The sequence below is a fragment of the Lepisma saccharinum genome, chromosome 9, assembly GCF_977018435.1.
Source record: "Lepisma saccharinum chromosome 9, izLepSacc3.1, whole genome shotgun sequence".
Taxonomy (NCBI): domain Eukaryota; kingdom Metazoa; phylum Arthropoda; class Insecta; order Zygentoma; family Lepismatidae; genus Lepisma; species Lepisma saccharinum.
In genome coordinates, this window is record NC_139237.1 from 78,728,071 (window position 1) to 78,750,985 (window position 22,915).

Genomic DNA, 22,915 nt, shown 5'->3' on the forward strand with positions numbered 1-22,915 from the left:
AATGCATGCTTAATGTTATTTTCTTGAGACAAATTGGTTAAAAATTTGTTATCTATATTCAATGTTCTCTTCATCTGCTATGACATTATGTACACACACACACAAACATATATTGAGCATTAAATAGTCACCTATACTTACATCTAGATAAATGGAATCGAACAGCAAAGGAAAAAAATTAAAAAACTAATGATTTAGCAGTTCTACTTTGTTACATTATTGTTGTTATTCCTGCCACTTACGGTGTCAATGTACTCTTGCACTGTGTAAAATCAATGTACCTTTAGGAATCTAGATGTAACTTGTATACTGGCAATGATTTTGTTTTTGAATGCATTTGGTAGCATGTTAAATAAGCGTATCATTATATGTTACCCCTTTTGGTAGACTGTGGTATTGTGTAATTCCATATGTTAAGTCATTCTTTCCTCTGGTGTTAGTCCTTATTTTCTGCGTGTGTAGTTTGACAAATTTTCATGCCTGTTAGGATTTCGTATAGGTATATGCATGTAACTGGCAATATCTGTAATTGTTGAAATAATGGTTTGCATGGTGCATCTGTTGAAGCATTTGCCAGAATTCTAACAGCTCTTCTTTGTAGTCTGAATAATGTAATGCTTTTGTTCATGTTCCCCCAGAAAATGATGCCGTACCGTAATACAGAGTGAATGATGCCATAGTATAGTGTTTTTGCTGCTTCTAGATATACTACGTTTCTTACTGTTCTTATCGCATAACAAAACCCACTAACCTTGTTTGCAGTAGCTTCAATATGTAGATCCCACTTTAAATTTTCAGATAGTTGTACGCCAAGAAATTTTATGTTAGATACATATTCTATGCCCTGATCTTGAAAATGAAATTCGGGAGTTTCACTGCTACAGCTGTTGATTTGAAATCTAATTGCATTTGTTTTTTAGTGTTTACCACAAGACCATTTTTTTCTATCCACTCCGAGATGTGCGTGATTGTATCCTTTATATTGTGTTTTAACCGTTCTGTGTTTGTTCCTGCTATAAGAACAGTTGTATCATCAGCAAAGAGAGTTGCATTTGCATCTTTACAGTTCTGTGGAAGGTCATTGATGTAAATTAAAAAAAGCAAGGGTCCTAAAATGGAACCTTGGGGTACACCATATGTAATACGTTGTTTTTCTGATCGATAATTTTCCTTGTTATTATCCTCATCGATGTGAGTTATTTCTACTATCTGATTCCTGTCCATTAGATATGATTTAAACCATTCTTTTGCTACATTTCCTCTCAATTTTTTTACAACAATTTTAAAAACTACACCCTGGAAAAATGACCCCTGCAAGTTCTTGCGTTTCTCTGCATCCAGTTTAAGGCAAAAAACGAGACTTCCAAAGTTGAGAGGCTAGCGTTGCGCTGAAAACACGCCGCCACCATTTTAATATGTCACTACTCAGAGAGAGCTCGTTTGTTGTCTGCTTCCAGCGTCCAGTTTACTGCAAGGGTATTTATTAAATGGTACATGTTTGTATCAACAGGTTTCGTCTCACTACGTCCTTCGGAAACCTACGAAGTGATACTTGACTCAATAAATTTGTTCCCGATCGAACTGTGCAACCATATGCTACACAGCTGACACCCTATTTCCTTGTAAAAGAATCTCCACTTTGCCCTTTCATATTAACGTCCATAGCATCGTAAGCGTAACCGGATGTTCGAGGGGGCCAGACGAGTGCGCATGCGCCGCAGTAGCTCCTCCTTTAACACCGTCATAGTCTAGTTATATCTATTAAGTTAGTAAAAACAATAATACTTTAAGAAAGTTAAGAAGTAATGTAGTGTATTTTGTAATAATAAGAAAAAAGTTTTAAAGTTAATGTTCCTTAATGGAAAATGCGACCCAAATAATCTTCTATAAAACAAATGTTACATTAGCAAGCTCTTTACAGTGGTTCTAAATTTAGATGTATTTTTATTCTTGAAGAGATAGATAATATAGGCAAATTGTCCATTGCTATTTTAATTTTTTTGGTTCTACATCCTGTGTTGTTTTAAATAATGGAAAGCAGATGTTGTCCTCTGCTTATTTCAATTTGTGATCACCAGATTGGGGAAAACAGACTGGAGGAAAATGGTGATGGGCAATTCTTTTGCCATTCGTGTACAATTCTCTCTCGCTTTTCCCTACATATTCACATAAAGCAATAAAAATACAAACTGCTAATTTTTCATTCTATTTTGGTTATTTATTAAACGGTACGTGTTTGTATTTATATTTGATAAATTTACTTTGCTCTTCCGGCCATTTAAGTCAATTGAGATGATGATGATGAAGTGATAAAATAGATGAATGACCAATCACAGTTCCCCTTAATTATAAGAGCGACCACAAGAAAAAGAACCTTCGTCGAAAAGTCCCCGCGCACCTTCCTCCTCTCCCGTTCAACTCGGGCTATAAGAGAGCATGCTCCACTCTTCCCCTCCCCTCCACACTGTAGTACGGTGCACAGGAGTCGCGAGTCTGCGCAGGTTTCTTTGCTTGTGGTTCCACTATAATAGTAATATAAAATTGTACACTCACCTCACTTAGTTCTCCGGCAGTTTTTTTTTATACGTCATATTTGGAGAAGATACAATTCAATCTATAGGTGTACACTGAATATAACACTCCTTATTACTGACTTCCTTGACCCTGGATGTACAGGGTCAAGGAAAACAAAGAAATGAGCATAATTTTCTCTTCGGAGATGTTGAACCTAAACCAAAAAGAATACAAATAACGAACTCGACAATGTAAATTGATGAGATTTAGTAAATCATTTTATGAAGTGAACTAATTCTGAGTGGACTAATCGCAAAGGACATAATTAGCTCAGATCCTATTACTTCTTCATGGTATGTGACGTTAAGTTCCCGCCCAACCATTTGACGGCGTTAGTGGCTATCGCATCTCCTTTTCCGCAGCCTGTAGTACACATCCTCATCTAGAAATTGTTCTTGTTCTGGTGTTTAATATCTGCATACTGCAACACTGTCGTTCTGTCATTTCACGTGAATTTACATTGAAGTGATGCATTCACTTGGCCAGTCACACGTCATCGCACGCAAAAACTTCAACCGTTACCATGGATATGGGCCAGAGGGCTGGTTTACTGCGGGTAGCCCACGGTGAGCGAACATGTGCAGCAGTTTTACAAATCTGTACAGATTTAAATAATGGAAGAAGGAGCGACAGTGGAAAGGAAAGCTATGCTTTGTAATGATCATTCTTCCATGAAATATCCCTGCTGCTCCACGTGCAAGATAAATGAAAGGGTTCTGCTGCGTGCGTGTACTCAGGTCATGCGAAAAATATTGCTTGTAAAATTGTTTGCTGACCAAAGTTTAAAAAAAAAATATTTTTTAAACTTATATTTATTGAAATTTACCGTAACCTATGTAGTGCTAAATAAGTGTGTTTCCATTTAATTATCTTGAAGTTTAGTTTATGGATTGGATTGATTTGTTGTTTTAAGTCCACTTTATGCACAGTAAGGCTAATCGGGACTGGACCTACAGTTTAAAGTGGGATCCGAACCACCGGGAATCGAACCCGGGACCCCTTGATTACAAGGCGACGACGCTACCACTGCGCCATCGGGGAGGCCCGAAGTTTAGTTTATATTTAACTCTTGAAAGTAGGTCCGTGTATGGAAGTCTAGCAAGTGAAATCGATTCCGATGATCGGGCAGCTTTGGCAAATACGTCCAAACGTTCATTTCCCGTATTTACTTGGTGAGCCTTTACGTAACTAAACTGAACGTTCAGAAAGTTGTACGAGTTTACGTGTTAAACAAATGGCACGTTCGGCGGGTGGAAGTGACGTCACACCACCAATACTCAACCGGGCCCATTTAGGTAGTGTCTGCTGACACGTTCTTTTTCTGCTGTAACCCAAAAGAGATATGCGCGTGGCAGCAGACTCGGTCATTGTTTTATTGCGATTTCATCATGCTATGTATGCAATTACGTCTGTAACACATACTGTGAAGTTTTAGCATTAAAGCATGTAAGCAGTGTTGCCAAGTTGGCCCTTTTGAGTACGTACTCAGCCCCAAAATTCAGCAAAAGTCCCGAGGGGCTTTTTAGCCCTACAGAGGGAAGTCTTGCTACAAATCTAGCCCTTTCAGTAATGAAATGTTTTTTGGTATTTTCAGTGAAGTAAAATGAAAAGAAGAATCCACTTAACCGCAAGCTCGTCCTGCGACCCCTCTTGGGGAGCAGGCAGCAAGTGCACATTGTCACTTTATCCCCTTATTTCTGGTTTTGGTATGTTGTGTAGCCCGAGCCGAATTACAGATAGCGTCGATTCCAGAAAATGCGAATCTTTGTTCAGTTGTATTCCATCTGGTCCTTGAAAGTTCACAGAAATGCGGTGCGGAATCGACGAATCGTTCGTAACAGTGAGGCTCGACCAGAGACTAGTTCGTGCGTGCGGCCGTGTGTGTATGTGAGTGTGCATGTGCATATATATGAAGGAGGAATATGCCTAAAATGTGTAATGCTTTTGTGTAATCTACTGCACCACAATTTACGGGGGAAATAAATTTTTTAAGGTTATTTAAGAAAATTTAATTTAGTCGAGCTTATGCCCCTCATCTTGACAGTTGATTAGTTGTGGTTCTTGAGTTTCAGAAATTTTGCACCAAAACACCCAAGAATTAAGAACCAGATTTTTTTCAGTACGCAGCCGCACCTTTGTAAATCTAGCCCCTTGATGTGAATTTTAGCTCCATTTTGGGTGCGATTTAGCCAGTTTTTCTCTCGTGCTGTTGGCAACACTGCATGTAAGTATTAAAATAATATCGTTAAATCATAAATGCTTTCCAAAAAAAAAGGTTAAAAAAAAGGTACTAAATTACCTGTACATTCATTCCCACTAGTCATAAACTTGCATTTTTCTTGTCTTCATCTTTTCTTAAGATTTGTTAACATCCTCTTAACAGACGAATTACGTGGCAGCAGCAAATTTGATGCCTATTTTTACTGCTGACACGCGCATGGCAGCAGACTCGGTCTTATATTTACTCCTGATACGGCGTGTTCCTAGATTGGGAACCCTGGTTAAACGTGGCAGTAACAATCTCGTCCAAAAAATGGTAAACAGAAGGCACTTTAAAAAAGGACGTATTATGGACAGGCACGAAACCGTAGCCAGGGGGAGGGCTCTGGGGGCTGAAGCCTTCCCGAAATCCTACAAATATTAATTTAAATAATGTATAGTGGTAATTAATTTTACTGTCTTAGGTCTATTTGCAGACTCCAGTCTAGACACACACAGCTGACACAAAACTCAGATTTTATGGTGCCATTGGTAGCCTTTGTGAGAAAATAGCTGGAGCAAATAGTTTCATCCAGTCACATGGCATTAGGGGAACAGGCTGCAGCTGCCTCTGTGGTTTCAGGGTCTCTTTTATCGTACAACGCAAAACCTACTTCGTTGTCCGATGCGGAATACCTACGTTGTTAGGTTTGGTTCCCTTAGCATAAACACACAGCAAATATATTATTTATGCTAAGAGAACTAAACCTAACAACTTTGTCATTTAGCGTAACGATGAATGCAGTGACATGACTAAAATTGGTAAATGCTGTAAGTGCCACAATAATTCAAACACAGTTTTCCACGTTAAACTGTGAAATGTGACTGGTAGCCCTCTAAGTAGTTCCAAGGGCATGTAAAGAGGTCACTAGTGTGCACATTCTTACGGGCTGATGTGCGGAACGATGTGATTTCCCAACACTTTAGCTTTTGGCACTTACAACATTTACCACTTTTAGTCCTCACATCAGAACTCAAGGTTGCTCTCGCATTGTGCGATAAGGGAGATATTTGCTCTCATTCTGCACATGGTTGGGCAGCAAAGTGCAACAGCTCTGGATTTGGTGCATGTTAAACACTGGTCAGTCACGTAATGGGGCTCCAAAAGAAGAATCGTATGGCGTGGTGAGACTTTTAACCACCGAAGGTCTGTCAACACAAAAATTTATTGCCACATGTATGTAATATACTGTGATCATTTCATGTCCTTCGACACTGTGAAATAAGATTCCAAATACCACACTGCCAACAGTACAGGAACATGTTTTATTAAATGATCACCTCCAAGAATGTGTGCAATGTCTGTTGGTGCAGATATGAATCTCGCAACATGAAAGTGATGAGAAGGAAATTCCTCAGGTAAATGTCCAGTAAATGAAAGAGGAACATAAATTGAGAGTATTTGAAAATAAGATCCTTAGGAAAATATTTGGACCTAAAAGGGATGAGGGGAGAGGTGAGTAGAGAAGGTTACATAATTTAGAACTACATAATTTGTATTCATGTCCAGATATTATTAGAATAATTAAATCAAGAAGATTTAGGTGGGCAGGCCATGTGGCACGAATAGGAGAGGAAAGAGGAGTTTACAGGATTCTTGTTGGGAACCCTGATGGTAGGAGACCTGTAGGAAGGCCAAGACGATGGAGGGACAACGTTGAGATGGACCTAAAGGAAATCTGTAGGGATGGAAAAGAGTATACAGATCTTGCGCAAGATAGGGACAGATGGAAGGCCTGTGTTGCTGCAGCCATGAACCTTCGGGTTTAAGAAGACTAGAGAGTTAGTTAATGTCCAATCACTGCCGGGGTGAGCGAGATGTGATTGCGGAATCTGGAGAGAACAAAAAGACAGCAATGATCGGAAAGGGGTCAGATCACATCATAGGAGGAGAGAGAGGTGCATCAAACATGAAAGTGAGATTCTACATGAACGGACAAAGTAAGTTCCATTCTACTTCATGTCTTAAGCTGCCATCCACAATCACACTATGATATAGGATATGAAATATAAGTGATTTCAATTTGACTATACTGAGTTTATATTTTTGCACAATAAAATATTGCCTCAAAATATGAGGGACATTCAAATGAAACCCGGTCAGTGCGTCTAAATGTGCCGTACATGTACGGTGGCACCACGTAACTGCGGGTATGGTAGCGCCAGCTATTGGTCGAGAGACTGAGGCGTGCACACCATTTGACGTTGCATAGCGCCAGTGTGGTATCATGTCGAAGAGAAGGTGGTCACACAAGTTATCGTCCAGTACAGAACATGCAGGCGAGTAAGCAGGAACAACGAGGAGTGATTCGTTTTTTGGCAGCGGAAGGAGTTGGAGGCCGTGAAATGTATCGACGGATGAAGGCTGTGTACGGTGAGTACAGTCTGAGTCGTTCAAGTGTTGTGGAATGGCGCAAACGATACCTTGAGGGGTGCGAGTCACTGGAAGACTATTCTCGTCCTGGACAGGCTCATCGTGTCATCACACCGGAAATGATTGCGGAAGTGAATGCTTTAGTCTTGGACAACTGCAGAATCACCGTAGACGACATCCATCAGTTACTGGGTATTAGCGTGGGCACCGCCCACAGCATCATGCATCAACACCTGAACTTTGTGCGCAGTGGGTTCCCCACCACCTGCCCGCCGAACAGCAGAAAAATAGAATGGGCCTGTCTTTGAGTCATCTGCAATGTTATCATGAGGAGGAATACGGCTTTCCGTTGATTATTGTCACAGATGACGAAACATGGTGTCACCATTTTGAACCGGAAAGCAAGCGTCAGAGCAAGCAGTGGAAACATTCGAATTCACCACCTCCAAAGAAAGCAAAGGCCGTGCACACCAGTTCTGGTAAGGTCATGATGTCCTGTTGTTTTTTTTTCACAAGGGCCCACTGCTTGTCGAGTTCCTGGAACGGGGAACCACCATCAATGCCCAGCGTTATCAAGCCACGTTACAGAACCTTCGACGAGCCATCAAGTCGAAACGCCCAGGCATGTTGTCCAATGGCGTTATCCTCCTGCATGATAATGCCCGCCCACACACGGCCAATGCGGTGAAGACAACAGTGCAGCAGTTTCGGTGGGAAACACTGGAACATCCACCGTACAGTCCAGACCTTTCCACGTGTGATTTCCATGTTTTTGGACCTCTCAAACAAGCTATTCGCGGACATCGATTCGCATCGGACGATGAAGTGTGTGAATGGGTCCAGGCCTGGATCCGAGAGCAGCCTACTAGCTTCTTCAAGGATGGTATCGACCGGCTTGTGTCGCAATGGGATAAATGTGCAAACAGTTTTGACGATTATTTTTGAGTATGTGTACTGTGTGTATCTACATTTTTGAGTACGTGTAATGTGTATAACTACATTTTTTCACTTAACACTAGTGACCGGGTTTCATTTGAATGCCCCTCATAGCATATGTTTCTGAAATGTTTGTAATGCATCTAAGCAGCACTGTATGTTTAAAAAAAGAAATTCTAATATTCTAAATTTGAAGAGCACATAGATGACCTTCTGGGGAGTACCTAACCCAAATCCCTGTCTGGCTCTTTACTTCTGTTAGCTACACCCATCACCTTCAGTAGAGAAATTAACATGATTTAGACACTGTTGGTTTTTCTACATCTCTAATTGTGGCTATTCAGCCAGTATCTTGACCAACCGAGCGCTTGCATGGCTCACATGTACTCCTCTTATAGGCGAGTGCGTGGTAATATTTAACATGCTATTTGACTTGTTTATAAACACACACAGGAAATGTCAAAGTAGAAATTTAAGTGGAAAATGCAGGCTCAACGACTTGAACCCAGGTTAGTGGCATATTGTGGCAATGGCAGTGTCACTTTTTGAAATGTGACCTTAAAACATAATTTATTAATACAAGAATGGATTGAAAGTAAGTAATTCTTGCACTGGAGAGACATTCCTAAAGAATTGTATATACATGGCTCTTAACGGTAACAGTATGGATACTGGTAACTATACAATACAGTCTTATAAATGGCCGACTACCGTATTGCTGCAAATTTCAAAATTTGGCTAGCGAAAGTGCAAAAATGTATAATGGTATGTTCATTAACCTGATTTTACCCTCCAGTGGGCATGCTGGCACACAGTGTCTGCCATACCCTGATATTTTTTTTAGAGGTGATAGGTGCCACTTTTTATTTGCCCAGCTATTCCTCCAATGGAGAGTGTGGTGTCGTGTTTTGAAGGTGTCATTGTTACATCTGAATTTGTCCAAATTGAAGAAATTACCTTCTAATACACTCTTGGTGCACTGAACTTGCTTGGTCTTGTACGTAAAACTATGACCTTTTCTTTGCTAAATAACACATTGCTCATTATTATTGTATGAGAGAAAATAAATAAATAAAATAAACATTTTTTAAACTCATGGGCACAAATTAACTCGAAAAGAATTTTTCTAGTTAAAAGTATACATGTATAGATATAAAAGAAGCCAATTTTTAAACGAAAAACGATCTGATGCATGAAGTGCCGTGTGCTTGCTCGTGTTACAAAAGAACATGATACAGAAAACACACAAAACAAAACACATACGTACTGTACTAAAAAAGAAAAAAAGAATGGAAATTTCCATGGGGGAACTTGAAATATTAGAAAATAATAATTTAGAAGAGAATTTGAAAATTCGGGCACCAGGTGAAAGCTTTCAGGCACCATGGCAACTATATTTGTCTAGCCCTGACTGGGACAATATCCACACAGGCCATACAGTGGAAGCACAAAATCAGGCAAGGCCAGGGGTAGCTTGGTAGTCCTGTTGATAGAGTAATGGAACAGTATGCTAAAGCCCGACCGGTCAAGAATAAACTTCAGGGAACTCTGACTTCTCGCCTCGCTACACGCCTGATTTTTGTCCAGTCATACACAACACCTTCTGTCAACATGCACCCTTCGCTCGCATTTAAGGGAGAGAAGCAGGGAATCGGAGACAAATTCGCTTGCTATGTGGCAGCAACCATTAGGTTTTGCCGTTCTTGGCCTTGTTTCGAAATTGGCAATGCAGAATACCATGAGAATTTCCCCTCACCATGGCAACTGGACAAAGCCGATTGGTTCAGTGGTTCATGTGATCCTGCCCAGCTTTCAATGGAAAATACAAAAATAGAATTTTGAAGTTTATTCTTTCGCCGACAGCCTTTAGAGACATAGATTCAGTCTTGGTTCGCTTTATTTTTGTATTACATTCACCCCTTTGGCGAATCTTCCAAGAGTCTTACAACTTCAACACAGGGAACATATCAAGGAAAATTGAACAAAAGACTCGTGTTAAGATTCAAAGTATATTTACATGTACATAAACTTTAAAAACACTTATTTTTAAATTTTCATCTTTGTCCTATCAACACGAATGCCCTGATAAAATAACACTCACTTTCTCCTCAGAATACAACATACTTACATACATTTAACATACAAACATACATATATATAATTTACAGTATCTCTCTTCACTGATTGAGCTTAGCTTTAATATCTTTGGGATAATAAGAAACATAGAATTCATAAAAATATATTATTACATGAGAGCTATACACAACAATCTAGACAAATTGCAATAGGTAACACATCAAAAAACACTGATTCGTTATCACTAGTAAGCGTATGATTCACCAGTCTCGTTCTCAAATACTTCTCACCTTATCACTGAATGTTTCTCACTGTTCAGGGCGATCAAATTTTACTTAAATTTTTTTTTTTATATAATCCAGTTGTCACTTACATACTCAAACAGGTACACGACCTTTGGTAATTTTAGTTGTTAAAAAAGTACATTTTTAAGATAAAAATTGCTTTTGTCATAAGGTATGAGAAAAAGAATGAAATTAAGCTTAAGAAAATCATATTCAGCACTTACTTGTAACTTTACTTATCCAGATGAGTAAGAAACTTACTGCAAATAATGTAATTGCTATTATAAATCTGAAGGGCTTAATGTAATTGACTAGTAACTTAATTGATATAGAAAAGAAGGAATTAAATGATTGACTTCGTTTACTTTGGTTTTCTACCACTTTTGGCTAACCATGAAGATGACGAGTGATGATTTGATGAAATTGATGAAGGGACGCCCATATCCAGGCCAAGATTCTGATCCAGAACCCCTGGCATTGTAGCATGCTGTGATATTATAAGGAATTAAAAATATATATTCAAATATATACCGTATATTTCTGAATCAAAGACGAGGTTTTTTGCCGCAATTTCGCTTTGCTTTCATGGCATATGATGTGGAGTTTTTCTTTACTGAACAGAACCACGAGCTTCCATTAAGCTCTAACTCTACCTTCTGCCAAGCCTACTGCTTTAACCTTGAATGTTCACATGTGCTTTGAGCATTGTTGTCCGATAGCACATAGTGAGTGTTGCGGCGAAATTTTTTTATCAATTGTTGTGGGACGTAGATAATAAGGTAACCATTTGTAAGTTTTGAAAATAGTTTTTCTGTAATCCCTTGTTGAAAAATGGGGGGGGGGGGTCATCTTGGATTCGTAGTCGTCTTGCATTCAGAGATATATGGTAATAATGCCATCACAGAATGCATTTGTTTTGCATGTAAGATGTAGCCATGCTTTTTTTTTAGCATTTTTGGTCATTAATTTTTGTTAGTTCAGAAAGAAAATAAATAAAGACTTTCATTACTTTTGATTTAAATATGCTTGGAGTAGAATTTTCTATGAAGTAGAAGTTCTACATCAATTAAGGCTGAGTATGGTCTTCTTAAGGTAATTAACAGCACAAGGCAAAAATTACTTCTACTTCACCGTGTGGAATGATCACAATAAAGAACAATGCATGAACTGTGGCATGTAACCTAATTCCAGGACACAAAAGCAACTGGAAAATTATCTAAGACAGCCAATGTTTTATACTATTTCATTAAACTTTTACAGCTTAAATTTAGGTATTAGTTTATTTATTATTATTATTTTCACACACAAAAATCTTTGTGTATGATTCTTGCTCATAATTGTATCATTATTTAATTTAATGAGAAATGTGATTTTAAAAAGGCTATACTACATGTGAAAACTTAGTTATGTTATGACCAATCACGGCAAAAGCAGCTTGGATTTGATCTCATATTGGTTCTACAGTTTTGCTAATGAACCAGCAGCTCTCCCTCCAGCAGGCACGTAGTCAGGGGAAGGGCTAAGGGGGCTGAAGCCCCCCACCAAAATCCTACAAATATCTGATTTAAATAGTGCGTAGTAGTAATTTATTTTACTTCCTTAGCAAGATTAAACATTACATCGAAAAACATTAAGTGTATGATAGAGCAACCAGGTTACATTTTATATATTCTACAATTTAATCCACAGAATAAATGGATTCACAGCTCCCAAAATGTATAGTTTTCTTTGTCACACAATGTATACTTTATGAGTAAAATTTGCCCCTAACTTTTAAAGCCTTTTTTTGAATGGAATGTGTAATACAATAACTATGAATTTCAGTATACTAACTGTACAAAATGTAAGAAAAATAATGTCACTCATACGGTGGATCGATTAGCAAAGTCCCTCCATTTATATAATTATAATAATAATAATAACAATACATTTGGATTAAAATTGGTTTATTTTATAATAGTTATTATTGTAGAATGACAATTATAACCATGGTAATTATTATTGTCATTACTATTTCTACTAATCAAGTTTTATCAATGTCCTGTCCCCCTATTTCTGGTGACTCCTCTGCTGATAAGGGATGAGCCACCCCCAAAATAAAACCTTGGCTACGGGCCTGTCCCCAGCATCCTACTAAATAAAATAATTGCTTGCAGCTGTGAGACAACAGCAAGTAGCATACAATACCAACTAAACATCCCTATTTACTGCTGCGTTCAAAACTGCACTGAGTCAGTGCATCAAAAAATTCCACTAAAAAAATTAAAGTTCCCTTTTTATGCACATTTCCCATGACAAGCATTATCTGGAAAAGTATGGGTCAGTAAAGCCGGAGCCTCATGGGGGCAAATGATCTGATCAGGTTCACGCTCTTGCCAACCTTACCCTTTAGGGTTGCTACACATTTTATTAGGATGAACCCCAGAGCTGCCTTATGCATGGAAATTCTCTGAAAAAATCTCCACTGAGATCACATCCCTGAGAAACGAAGCTGGGTCTTCCACGCGGCAGTCGGAGATAGGACAGTGTCGGCGATATATGTTACACTGAAATCAGCAGCATCGCATCAGACGAGACCTAATTTTCACATATAATACAGCCTTAACAATAGAAAGTTATAATTTGATTTATTTTAGTCATATAAAATATGAAAAATAATCTCTCTGGTGTTGATATTACACAAATCCATCATTTAGGTATACATCTTTGTCAGCGTTTAAAACTGACCTACACGTTTCTGCTTCTGGTACAATGAAATCAAGTCAAGCCACAGACTACAGGTATAAGTCAACCACAACTCTACAGTTCGTTACAAAAGTAGTTGAAAAATTGTTAAAAAAATGGTAGTTTGGAGTGCCTCGCTTCACATTGTGCTGCAAAGTGTCCAATTTCTTATTTTATTTTTAAGCTTCTTGTATGTGAGGGCTCGATCTTGGCAGTGAAAATTGCAGCTCTTTTACCATGCACGTCACTGCTACAAAGCCACTCCTTTACCTGATTGCAAATGTTTGTGCTGTTTAATCTAAGTATTTTGCTTTGAGATATAGAAGTAACTACAGTTCTCCGCTACACCTTCGTTTCAAACTCCGTGTGACAAACTAACACCATACACAGCAATTTCAGTTTTTTTTAAAAACTTTATCGTATCACTTTCATTTAAACAATTAATCAGTCCATTCATTTTTTTTCCTTCCTGAGTTTTTTTTTTTATAAATTGCAACCTTAAATCAACTCATCTTTCTCTCTATTCCAGTTCTACAATTTCAGTCCTTTCCCACCTACAAGCACTGCTACGTCTGAGTTAATACATGTGCATTTCAGAAAATTAAAAAAAAAAAAAAAAAAAACACTTTTAATAATTTTAAAAGTTATAACATTCTTATATATTTTTATTTTTGCCATGGAATAATCAACAAATGACAAATCACTTGCTTTCAAATGCCTGGATTTTTTCCATCAACATTTGGCTAAATTTGAAATATTTTTTTTTTTGCAGTATCAATCTAATTGCCAAAAATATGTTGAGCAAGTAGTGCTACCAACTTTACATGCTTCAGAGTTAACATATTCAAATTGTAACCATTAAAAATTGTTCGCAATAGTGATTAATATTAATAAGTAAGTATTCAACTGCAATTATATGCACCAGTTTGCCAGTTTTGCACTAGAAATAATTATGTCGTAATATTAACATAGCTGTCATTTAATCTCAAATCTAATTTCTCACACAATACCAGTGCAAAATAAATGAAACACTGAATCCAGAACCTCCAAGGGTATGACATTACCACTGTGCCATCAGGGTGTACTCACTGCTCAAAGTCACAAGAAATTCATAGTAAGCAGCTACTGAAAATATTTTCAACAACAATCCATCCACCACAAGGAAGAATATAAAACAGTGTTAACAATTTTTGCTTACAATTATAGTAGTCTATGTTTTTATGAATTGTTCAATAAGTATTTCAAGTTCTCCCAAATTATTTGCCTGACTGAGTTGAAAGAAACTATGCAAAAACTAAGGATGGATAAAAAATAACACATAATTGTTACTGACAGTGTAGCAAGCATACCCAATGGAGGTGCATTGCACAGTGGTTCTAATCCCACTTGAAACTGTAGGTCTGGTCCCAATTAGCCTATCTGTGCATAAAGTAGACTTAAAACAACAATTCAATCAATCAAGTAATAAATAATAAAATTTCTATTAAAATGACTAACAAGTAATAAAAGTGGATAGCACATATTTATTTGCTGCAAGTAGTTCTCAGTTCAATTTCCAACAGAGAATTTGGCATTCTGGAAACACTGATATTTTCTTTAATACAAAGAAAATCTTGTCATTTGATCTAGAAAGCTAATATGAAAACTATACAATTTAATCCCTCAAGTCAGAATTTAAATCCATGCTACAATACACAGGAGGTACTTAAATTTGCAAATTTAGTGCAGTTTTCTTGAGACATGTCAGTGCAAACCTGTCTTGTTTCAGTGTTCGTGAAGATGGCAGCTTCAGTAAAAGAATTTCCGTGAAAATAATTCTCGAGAGTGAGCTTTCTCTACTAAATTGATCAATATCAATAATCCAAAGAGTACAAATAGCCGCGGTAGCTCAGCTCATGAGTACCATGCAAGAGACATGGGTCGATACCTGGTGGGGGAGAAAACGGGATTCTTTCCATCCGTTCAAGTGACTCCAGTGTCCAAACAGCATCGTATAAAGGACCCTGCACATGGAAAAATCTGGCAACAGAACTTCTGTCGTCTGCTTTTATTGAAATCAAATGGTGTAATGTTTACTACAGGGGAACGTGCGGAACCGAAGCATGGAATTTCCAGCTAGAATTCTGCAGGTTATCTTGAGAGTTATGGCCCACTGAGATGCCGGAAGCTTAAACAGGGTACCTGGAGGAAACTATGGCAGTAAAGGCAGCCAGGAGCATGGTGCTGATCACATCACCTTCACCCGTGATCAAGAAAGTGTTGGGCCCTTACCCTCCACGCCTCCATGGCATGCAAAGCACAGGGGAGCAATTTACTTTACTTTTACAAATTTCATCTGCTATCATGGATTCAAAATTAATCTGAGTTTAAGAGGATAGCCCTGAACATGTTTACCTGAAGGTCTGCTTCATGATAATGTTTATCATCTCTTCAAGAACAACAGCAGAACATCTAAAACGCTATGAAAATTTTGTTGAACTTCTTACCCAGTCAGTCACCTATATCAATACTGAACATCTGGGAGCATTTTCTGTGAACATCGCATTGGGTGTTCACAGCAAGTTGACCATTATTAGCAGGCTGTTTTTCAAATTCATTGATTGATTGAGTTGGTGTTTAAGCCCACTTAATGCACAGTATGGCTAATTGGAACTGGACTTACAGTTTAAAGTGGTATCCGAATCACTAAGTGTCAGTTTTTCAAATGTAAACATGTGTGTTTCATCCTGATTAGCAGGGTTAAAGCTGTCTACAGTCCCCAAGAGGGATTACAGTGAATTTAATTAAAAAGGAAAACATTCGAGATGGTGATGGAATCAGATCAGAAAAGGTGCCTAAAAGTGCTTCCAGGCTTAACATCCAGAATAACTTTGATGAAAACATATACGTCTCTTACAATCATAGATGGTTATGCAGGTGGGAAAGAACATGTTATGAAAAATTCATACTCACAGGCTTATCGCATACCACTCCTCGTGGCCTAGGGTGGAACAAAGAACAACAATTATAATGCAACAATGCTTCTACTGCTCTTCTGCATGGTGCAAGTGCGGAGAAGTCGCTGTAACAGAGAGTGATAACCACAAAAGAAAAAGACGAAAGCACGAGACATCAGCAGGATTTTTTTTCTTTTTAGTCTCACATAATCTATGACAAAAGTGAAAGAGAATTTGGCAGTCGGAAAACCTCATGGAAAATTTTCCACAATTACTTTCTTTTTATGAACACACTCAGAGCTTATGCAAAAAAAATAGGTTAACAATTAAACAGACAGCTCCACCTCTAGGCTGCACAAAATTATTAATGGCTCCACCCTTGCGTCAATTGTGACAGATCCTACGCAACAAATAAGTGACAAACGTACATACATCATAGGCTTCAAACTCCCAGCTTCCACAACTTTCTTCACTTTTTCTTTTGGCCCTTGCATTTGAAACTCCGTTGGTTGGTGATTTGCGACGTCGACCCATGGAGCATTCGGCCACTGCCATCCGAGCCTCCCATCTCTAAAACTGAGTCTGTAATGGTGCTGCAGTTAGAAATGTATCACACCAGACGAGAAGAGCACCACACAGAATGAGGGAAAGAAAAAGACAAAAATGAGTAAATAATAAACAAAAAAAAGTAATAGAAGTAAAAAAAAAGGACTAAGAGAAAGGTATCCATGCATTCATGCGCAGATGCTAAATAAAATGTGAAAAGGTAAAAAACAATTGTGCCAAACGTGAGAAAAAAGAGTGGAAAATTACATAAAACATCTCATTCACATCTATAAGAAATAGTTGATTCGAACGTTTTTTGGAAATTGAGTTCTGTGTATTACAACACCATCGCTGTGGAAAACTAATTGATCTTATGCATTGGTGATGTTCTGTATTTCCACATTAGAAGTATAATTGGCAGTGGTCTCGTCGGTAGGCCCTGTGACTTCATGGCAGTGCTTTATGCACGGGAACTTTACCTTTACCTTACCATGATGATATCTCTTCTCACACAAAGAAATTAATTTCAAATGATCACTGCTTCATTAACAAAGGTTACGGTTACACACTACCAACTCTGTCCCAGATGCCGAAAGCTTTGTTAACGAATGCAGTGGTCCTTGGAAATGAATCAGAAAATGCAGCATGTAGCGAGGTATCACTTGCCATGTTGGTGTGATATCTTATCATAGTATTGTACATGAGAACTTCCTTTTACAAGACTGTATTTCTATTTGAGCATAAGTGCGGGTATTTCAATTTAACAATAGCATACACTTCTCCAAGTTTGCTGTGTATTTTCTTCATGGCAGACCATAAACACATGCACAACATCACATTTGCATGTAATTTATTCAATGAAATTTACACAAATGGAGAATCAGAATAAAGAATTAAATGCCAAATTGTAAAAAAAAAAAAAAAAAAAAAAAAAAAAAAGAATGTGCTAGTAATTCAAGTGCAGATACACGTCTTAAACACTTTTCCAAAATTATTCTTACATGTCTCTTAATTTCTCCTCACAGTAATTCAACTAGTCGTGACAATCATCTGTTAATTGCAACAATAATAATGATATATGATCGGTGAAATTGATGAAGCAAACCTCAAGACTTTAGTTCTGCGAGTGCACTATTTATAATAGCGCTAACCCACTCCCGCAGTTTATCATGCAGGAGTCCCCTCTCTCTCTCATAAAGTGCTGTACATATAATTCGAGCTACAAGCTCACTATTTTTCATAGCGCTAACCCACCCTATCACTTTATCATGCAGATGCACTGGATCTCATCAGCAACAACTGGTGACTCGGCCCTCTCACACTGTATGGTGGGCTAAACTTAACACAACGTCATCTGAACATAAAAAAGCCTCTGTCTGTGTGTGTAATGAACAAGTCAGAACCGGATATTTATACCTCCAAGCATGGACGTCAGCAGGATTTTGTTTTCAGGGAGGGGCAAGCAAGGGGTAAAGGACACATATTTTCCTCCAAAATAGTGATGCTCTCTCAAAAAACACTATTTCAGTCTGAAATTATCATGTTTCTTCAACGAATTTATAATAATTAACATAAATTACTGTGATTGAAATTAAATGATCCAGGGGGGGGCATGCCTCCCCCTTCCGGATGCCCATGCCTCCAAGAAAACTGGCCCACCCCACCCACTGGGGCAAAGTACTTTGTTAGTTTTAAACAAGGAAGCTGTTGGGGGGGGGGGGGAATTAACTTCAGAATTCTCGGCTACCAAAGCAACCTTGGCAAGAGCACTTATAAAACTTTATACATAGATTTTTTCATTTCACAGGTGTGTGCTTTAAAAACAAATTATTACAATATATATATAAAAAAGAACAACTGGTTTTTCCCCCTTATGGTCCCAACCAATTAACTGAATATTATATGCTAATTACGAGTTTCCATGTAGCCCAGGGGTTCACGTTCTCGCCTTTGGTGCAAGAGGGCCCAGGTTTGATCCTTGGTCGGAGCTGCTTGAAAGCAAACCGACTTTGTGGTTACGTAACAGATATTTTAATATTCTGATATGTAGGCCTCCCTGGTGGCTCAATGGTAACATTGTTGCCTTGTCATCAAGGGGTCCTGGGTTCGATACCTGGGAGAGGTACACAGTGGTTCTGATCTCACTTTAAACTGTAGGTCCAGTCCCAATTAGCTTATCTGTGCATAAAATGGACTTAACAACAACTCAAATATTCTGATGTGTAATTCTTGAATATTTCAAAGCATAAAACTCTTGGGAAATAGATGCAAATAATTGGAGAGAAGCACTTACATGTTCAATGTTTTCAACAACTTCTATTACAACTTTCAAGCAGTGTGAATCTGTGATTATACGAGTATGAGTAATTGTGCCAAGTGGTATTGGGTCTGCCCTAGTTTATATACTAATTAATTCTTCCACCATAATGTTCCACAGATACAGTTGACTAGTTGAAATATTATGAAGAAAGCAGGGGAAAGAATTGTAAGAATAATGTACACAAAAGTGTTACATACAGAAATATCCGTATATAAAAACTCAAATCAAGCCTTACCTTTATCTGTAGGAGATCCGAGAGTTAGACTAGAGAGGGACGAGGATAAGTTCATGTTGGAGGAGACGCTCAACATGGATGGATACTGAGATAATTCTGTTTCGTTCTCTTCCACAGGCAAGCACGTTTCAACCATGGCTTCTAGGCAATTCACAAACAGCTCTGCACTCTCCGCTGTGCAATTGGACTGCAAATACACATTAAATACTATCTTTGTTTATCTGTTTAGCTGACACAGTAAATATGCAAATGTCATTTTCTTCAGAAAATACACTGTTTAAATATATTTTTAAAAATATAATAGGCATGGGAGAGTAACTAGTACTCTATCGGTATTTTTGTTTAAAGATTGTTACAAGTAATTAAACACTTATTAAATGTAATGTAAATTTATAGAAAATCACTACCATGCAAGCGATATGTACAAACAGAAAATCTGCAAGCAATATGTACAAGCAGAAGAATCTATATCTAAATGACTGATACTTTTACTGACCCAATATTTCTATATATAGCCTATAAGTAAGGACACTGAAATTACTTTAAACTGTGCACAATTTTCTTTCGAGTCAAGTGGACATGAGTTATGACCATTTTCGGCTCCAATTTATTCACGAAGTTCCATGAAATACAAATCAAGATTCGAAATGAAACGAAAAGTGTCGAAGTCAACAAAATAACACCAAAATTCATTTATTAAATCCGAAAAATACATTAATTTACTTTCTTTCATAATAAAACATTGGAATGTTATTTTGCTCGTGAAAGTTCAACATTTCATTAAAGGTGGCAATGACTGTGTAAAGTAGTTTTGCATCATCCGAAGCGTGAAGCTGCACAGTGCAAATGGCGTTGGTAATAAGTATTTAGCCTCTTTCTTCTTCCTTCGTTCATTTCTCCATTCCTGCAACTCAGCCTATCTCGCTCCAACGTAATACGTAAATACGTGCTGTCATGCAGAAAATACGTAAATTAGTTTTCTGTTGTTAATGTTATGTTTTTGTAGCTAAACACAAATGTTATGGTAGGACTTTTTTTTTCTTGCAGCCAAAGTTCACAGTTCAGGAAGTTCCAATCAGAGGCCTACAGAAGGTCGTGTGTAGTCTGTGTCTCCATTACCAGACACACAAAAATACGAGTTCCAAGGATTTTCGTGTCCATGCTTCTTGTGCACTTGTTCATAGGTTCTTTGGCAAATTACAATGCCCAAAGTTATTTTACTATTTCAATGTTTTATTCAGCATGTGGAATGTTGCAAGAAATATTGTCAATAAAGACTTGTACGAAACTTGCAAGAATGTGCCTATTCTAAAAGCATGTTCACACAATTAGATTTCTTGAAGGGGTACAAAGCTTTTCAGGATATGGTAAAGTGTGATGTGAAAGAGTCAGGTGCATCTTTGAATTTAATTAATATGCTGCTAGCACTAAAAGAAGATCACGAAAGCTGTGCAAGTGTTGTGGTTTCCTGTTAGTAATGTTGACTGCAAGCGTGCTTTTTCAGCTTATGGTAATACATAATGACCAACCAGAGATACAATTTAAAACCATGCAATGCAGAGGTTATGTTAAGTGTACACTTAACTGATAAAAGGTAGGTGCAGACTCCTCAAATTTGACTTTTATTTACCGCTTTTCCAACGAAATGATCTTTTTCACCACTTCATATACCGAAATTATAACTTTTTAAATGCAAACTTCATGAATTTTATTTACCATAAATCAGTGTCCCTACCTACAAGTTAGTGTAAAATCAACTTCTTAACTACAGTATACAATAAAAATAATGTATAAACTAAAATAGATTCTGCTTTGGGAAATAACGTTGTATTTCAACATTTACTTTACAAAACCAGGGCATATGAATTACCAGTATATACTTGAAAACATAAAATTGTACAATTTTGCACTAAATTACAGATTACTTATATATATATATATTATAGATCAGTAAAATTATTGATGAATTTACTGATACACTGCAAGGACTACAGCTGCCAATACCAACTGAGTACTAGCATATATCTATATAATAAAGTGAATGTCTAAATAAAAAGACACTTTTTTTTTAAAAACAAAACATATTTCAGTCTCCTGGTTATATATATTTATAACAAGGGTTTTTTATTGAATATTTCTAACTTTATTGAAATCCCACATCGGTCCATCCCTAACAAACACTTTGAGAACCAAAATGTACATCTTAAGTTTGGAAAATCAATTCACTTATACGCATGTCCAAAATAAAGAAAGTCTTTAGCAAACAAGTTAGTTCAGATGCTTTTCGGCATCAGGCACACCATACATGAATGCCGAAATTAAGTAAGAACATTTCTCATAATTGCACCAATTCCACCAAAAAGAATTTGCTTCTATTGCAATCTACAAACTTACCTTTGTGAAAGGACCGGCGAACCTCCACAGCCCACCAAACCCACAGCTCTGCAGATAGTGCAACTGCTGTTGGCTTGTGTCTTCACAGGATATCATGTTCTGTATTACATTCTGCACAGCGTTCAATATGGCGGAGTCGTGGCAAAGAGATAAAACGTTTGTGATCTTGGCGTCAAGAAGGCTGTGACTGTAAGAACAAAACATTGCAAGTGATTAGCATAACCATCACCTGGAACACAATGTACTGTAATATACACTCCTACGGAACGGTAAATGGTACCGTCAGAAAATGTTACGGGGTACTTTCAGGATGATGAAACATTTTGGAAATTATGTTAACTCTGTATCAACATTTTGCAACAAAAACAGATATTTTCATTATATAAAAGCTATTTTAATATTCAGATTATCTCGCACGTGAAGTTGAGCTGAGCTCATTTTGAAAAGTATTGGGTGTATTTTATTTACTGACACTAGCTGATACTTTCTCGAGGTCCACTAAAATGCCATGTGTCACTTTTGCAGTCTAATCATCCTGGAAAATATGCAAATACGAAGTTTCCATTTATTTTGCTCCAATATTGTATGACAAACTTATTTTTTTGATTACATAACAGGTATTCACTCTAGAATGCATTGCATTTTTCCTTAATTCCCAATATTTCTGTTGCAACACTTGATAAACTTATGTATCATCGCAAGTTGATACTACTATATGAATGTAATAAGTGGTCAAAATTATAAGTTGTAGACTCAGTGGGGTAATGAGTTAAGGCAGGTAGAAATCTGGGAAAACTATTAACAGAATTTAAAAATACTGGATATAAAATAAATATTACTTCAAAATATAACATTTTAATTAATAATAATGCAAGTTAAATATTTTACTGTTAATATAAGCTAATATAAATGCACTATCAACCACATAATAATAATGAAATAAATTAAAATAAGCAGTTATATTTTTAACACCTTTCTTGCTACTGGGCAGTTCAAGAGAGATTAGAATTTAATTTTACCTGACTGCAAAACTACTTATGAAAGGGAGGGGGGAGGAGGGAGAGATTGGAAGAAAAGTGGTTACCACTATTTCAAAATAATGTGTGGTATGGCAATAAATTCACAATTAATGATATGTTTCTCTGAGCATGGAAAACAGTCCCAAGGGAATATTTTGGTCAATCCCATTCACATACCGATCTTTGCACTCGTCAGCTTTGTCTTCATTACAGATACAGATCTACAGGGGAAAGGGGA

At 37.4% G+C, this 22,915-nt stretch overlaps 1 protein-coding gene across 5 annotated transcripts in view; it reads right to left on the reverse strand.

Moving 5' to 3' along the window:
• Positions 1-11,107: 11,107 nt before the first annotated feature.
• Nf1 (neurofibromin 1) overlaps positions 11,108-22,915 on the reverse strand; it is a 135,046-nt gene continuing 123,238 nt past the window's right edge. For all 5 annotated transcript variants that reach the window (XM_083128477.1, XM_083128478.1, XM_083128476.1 and 2 more), the window contains 3 exons: positions 21,659-21,845; positions 19,265-19,451; positions 11,108-16,756 (listed from right to left, as the gene is read on the reverse strand). In XM_083128477.1, the coding sequence (XP_082984603.1) occupies positions 16,734-16,756; positions 19,265-19,451; positions 21,659-21,845 (397 nt within the window). In that variant the 3' untranslated portion in view covers positions 11,108-16,733. The remainder of the gene's footprint in view (positions 16,757-19,264; positions 19,452-21,658; positions 21,846-22,915) is intronic.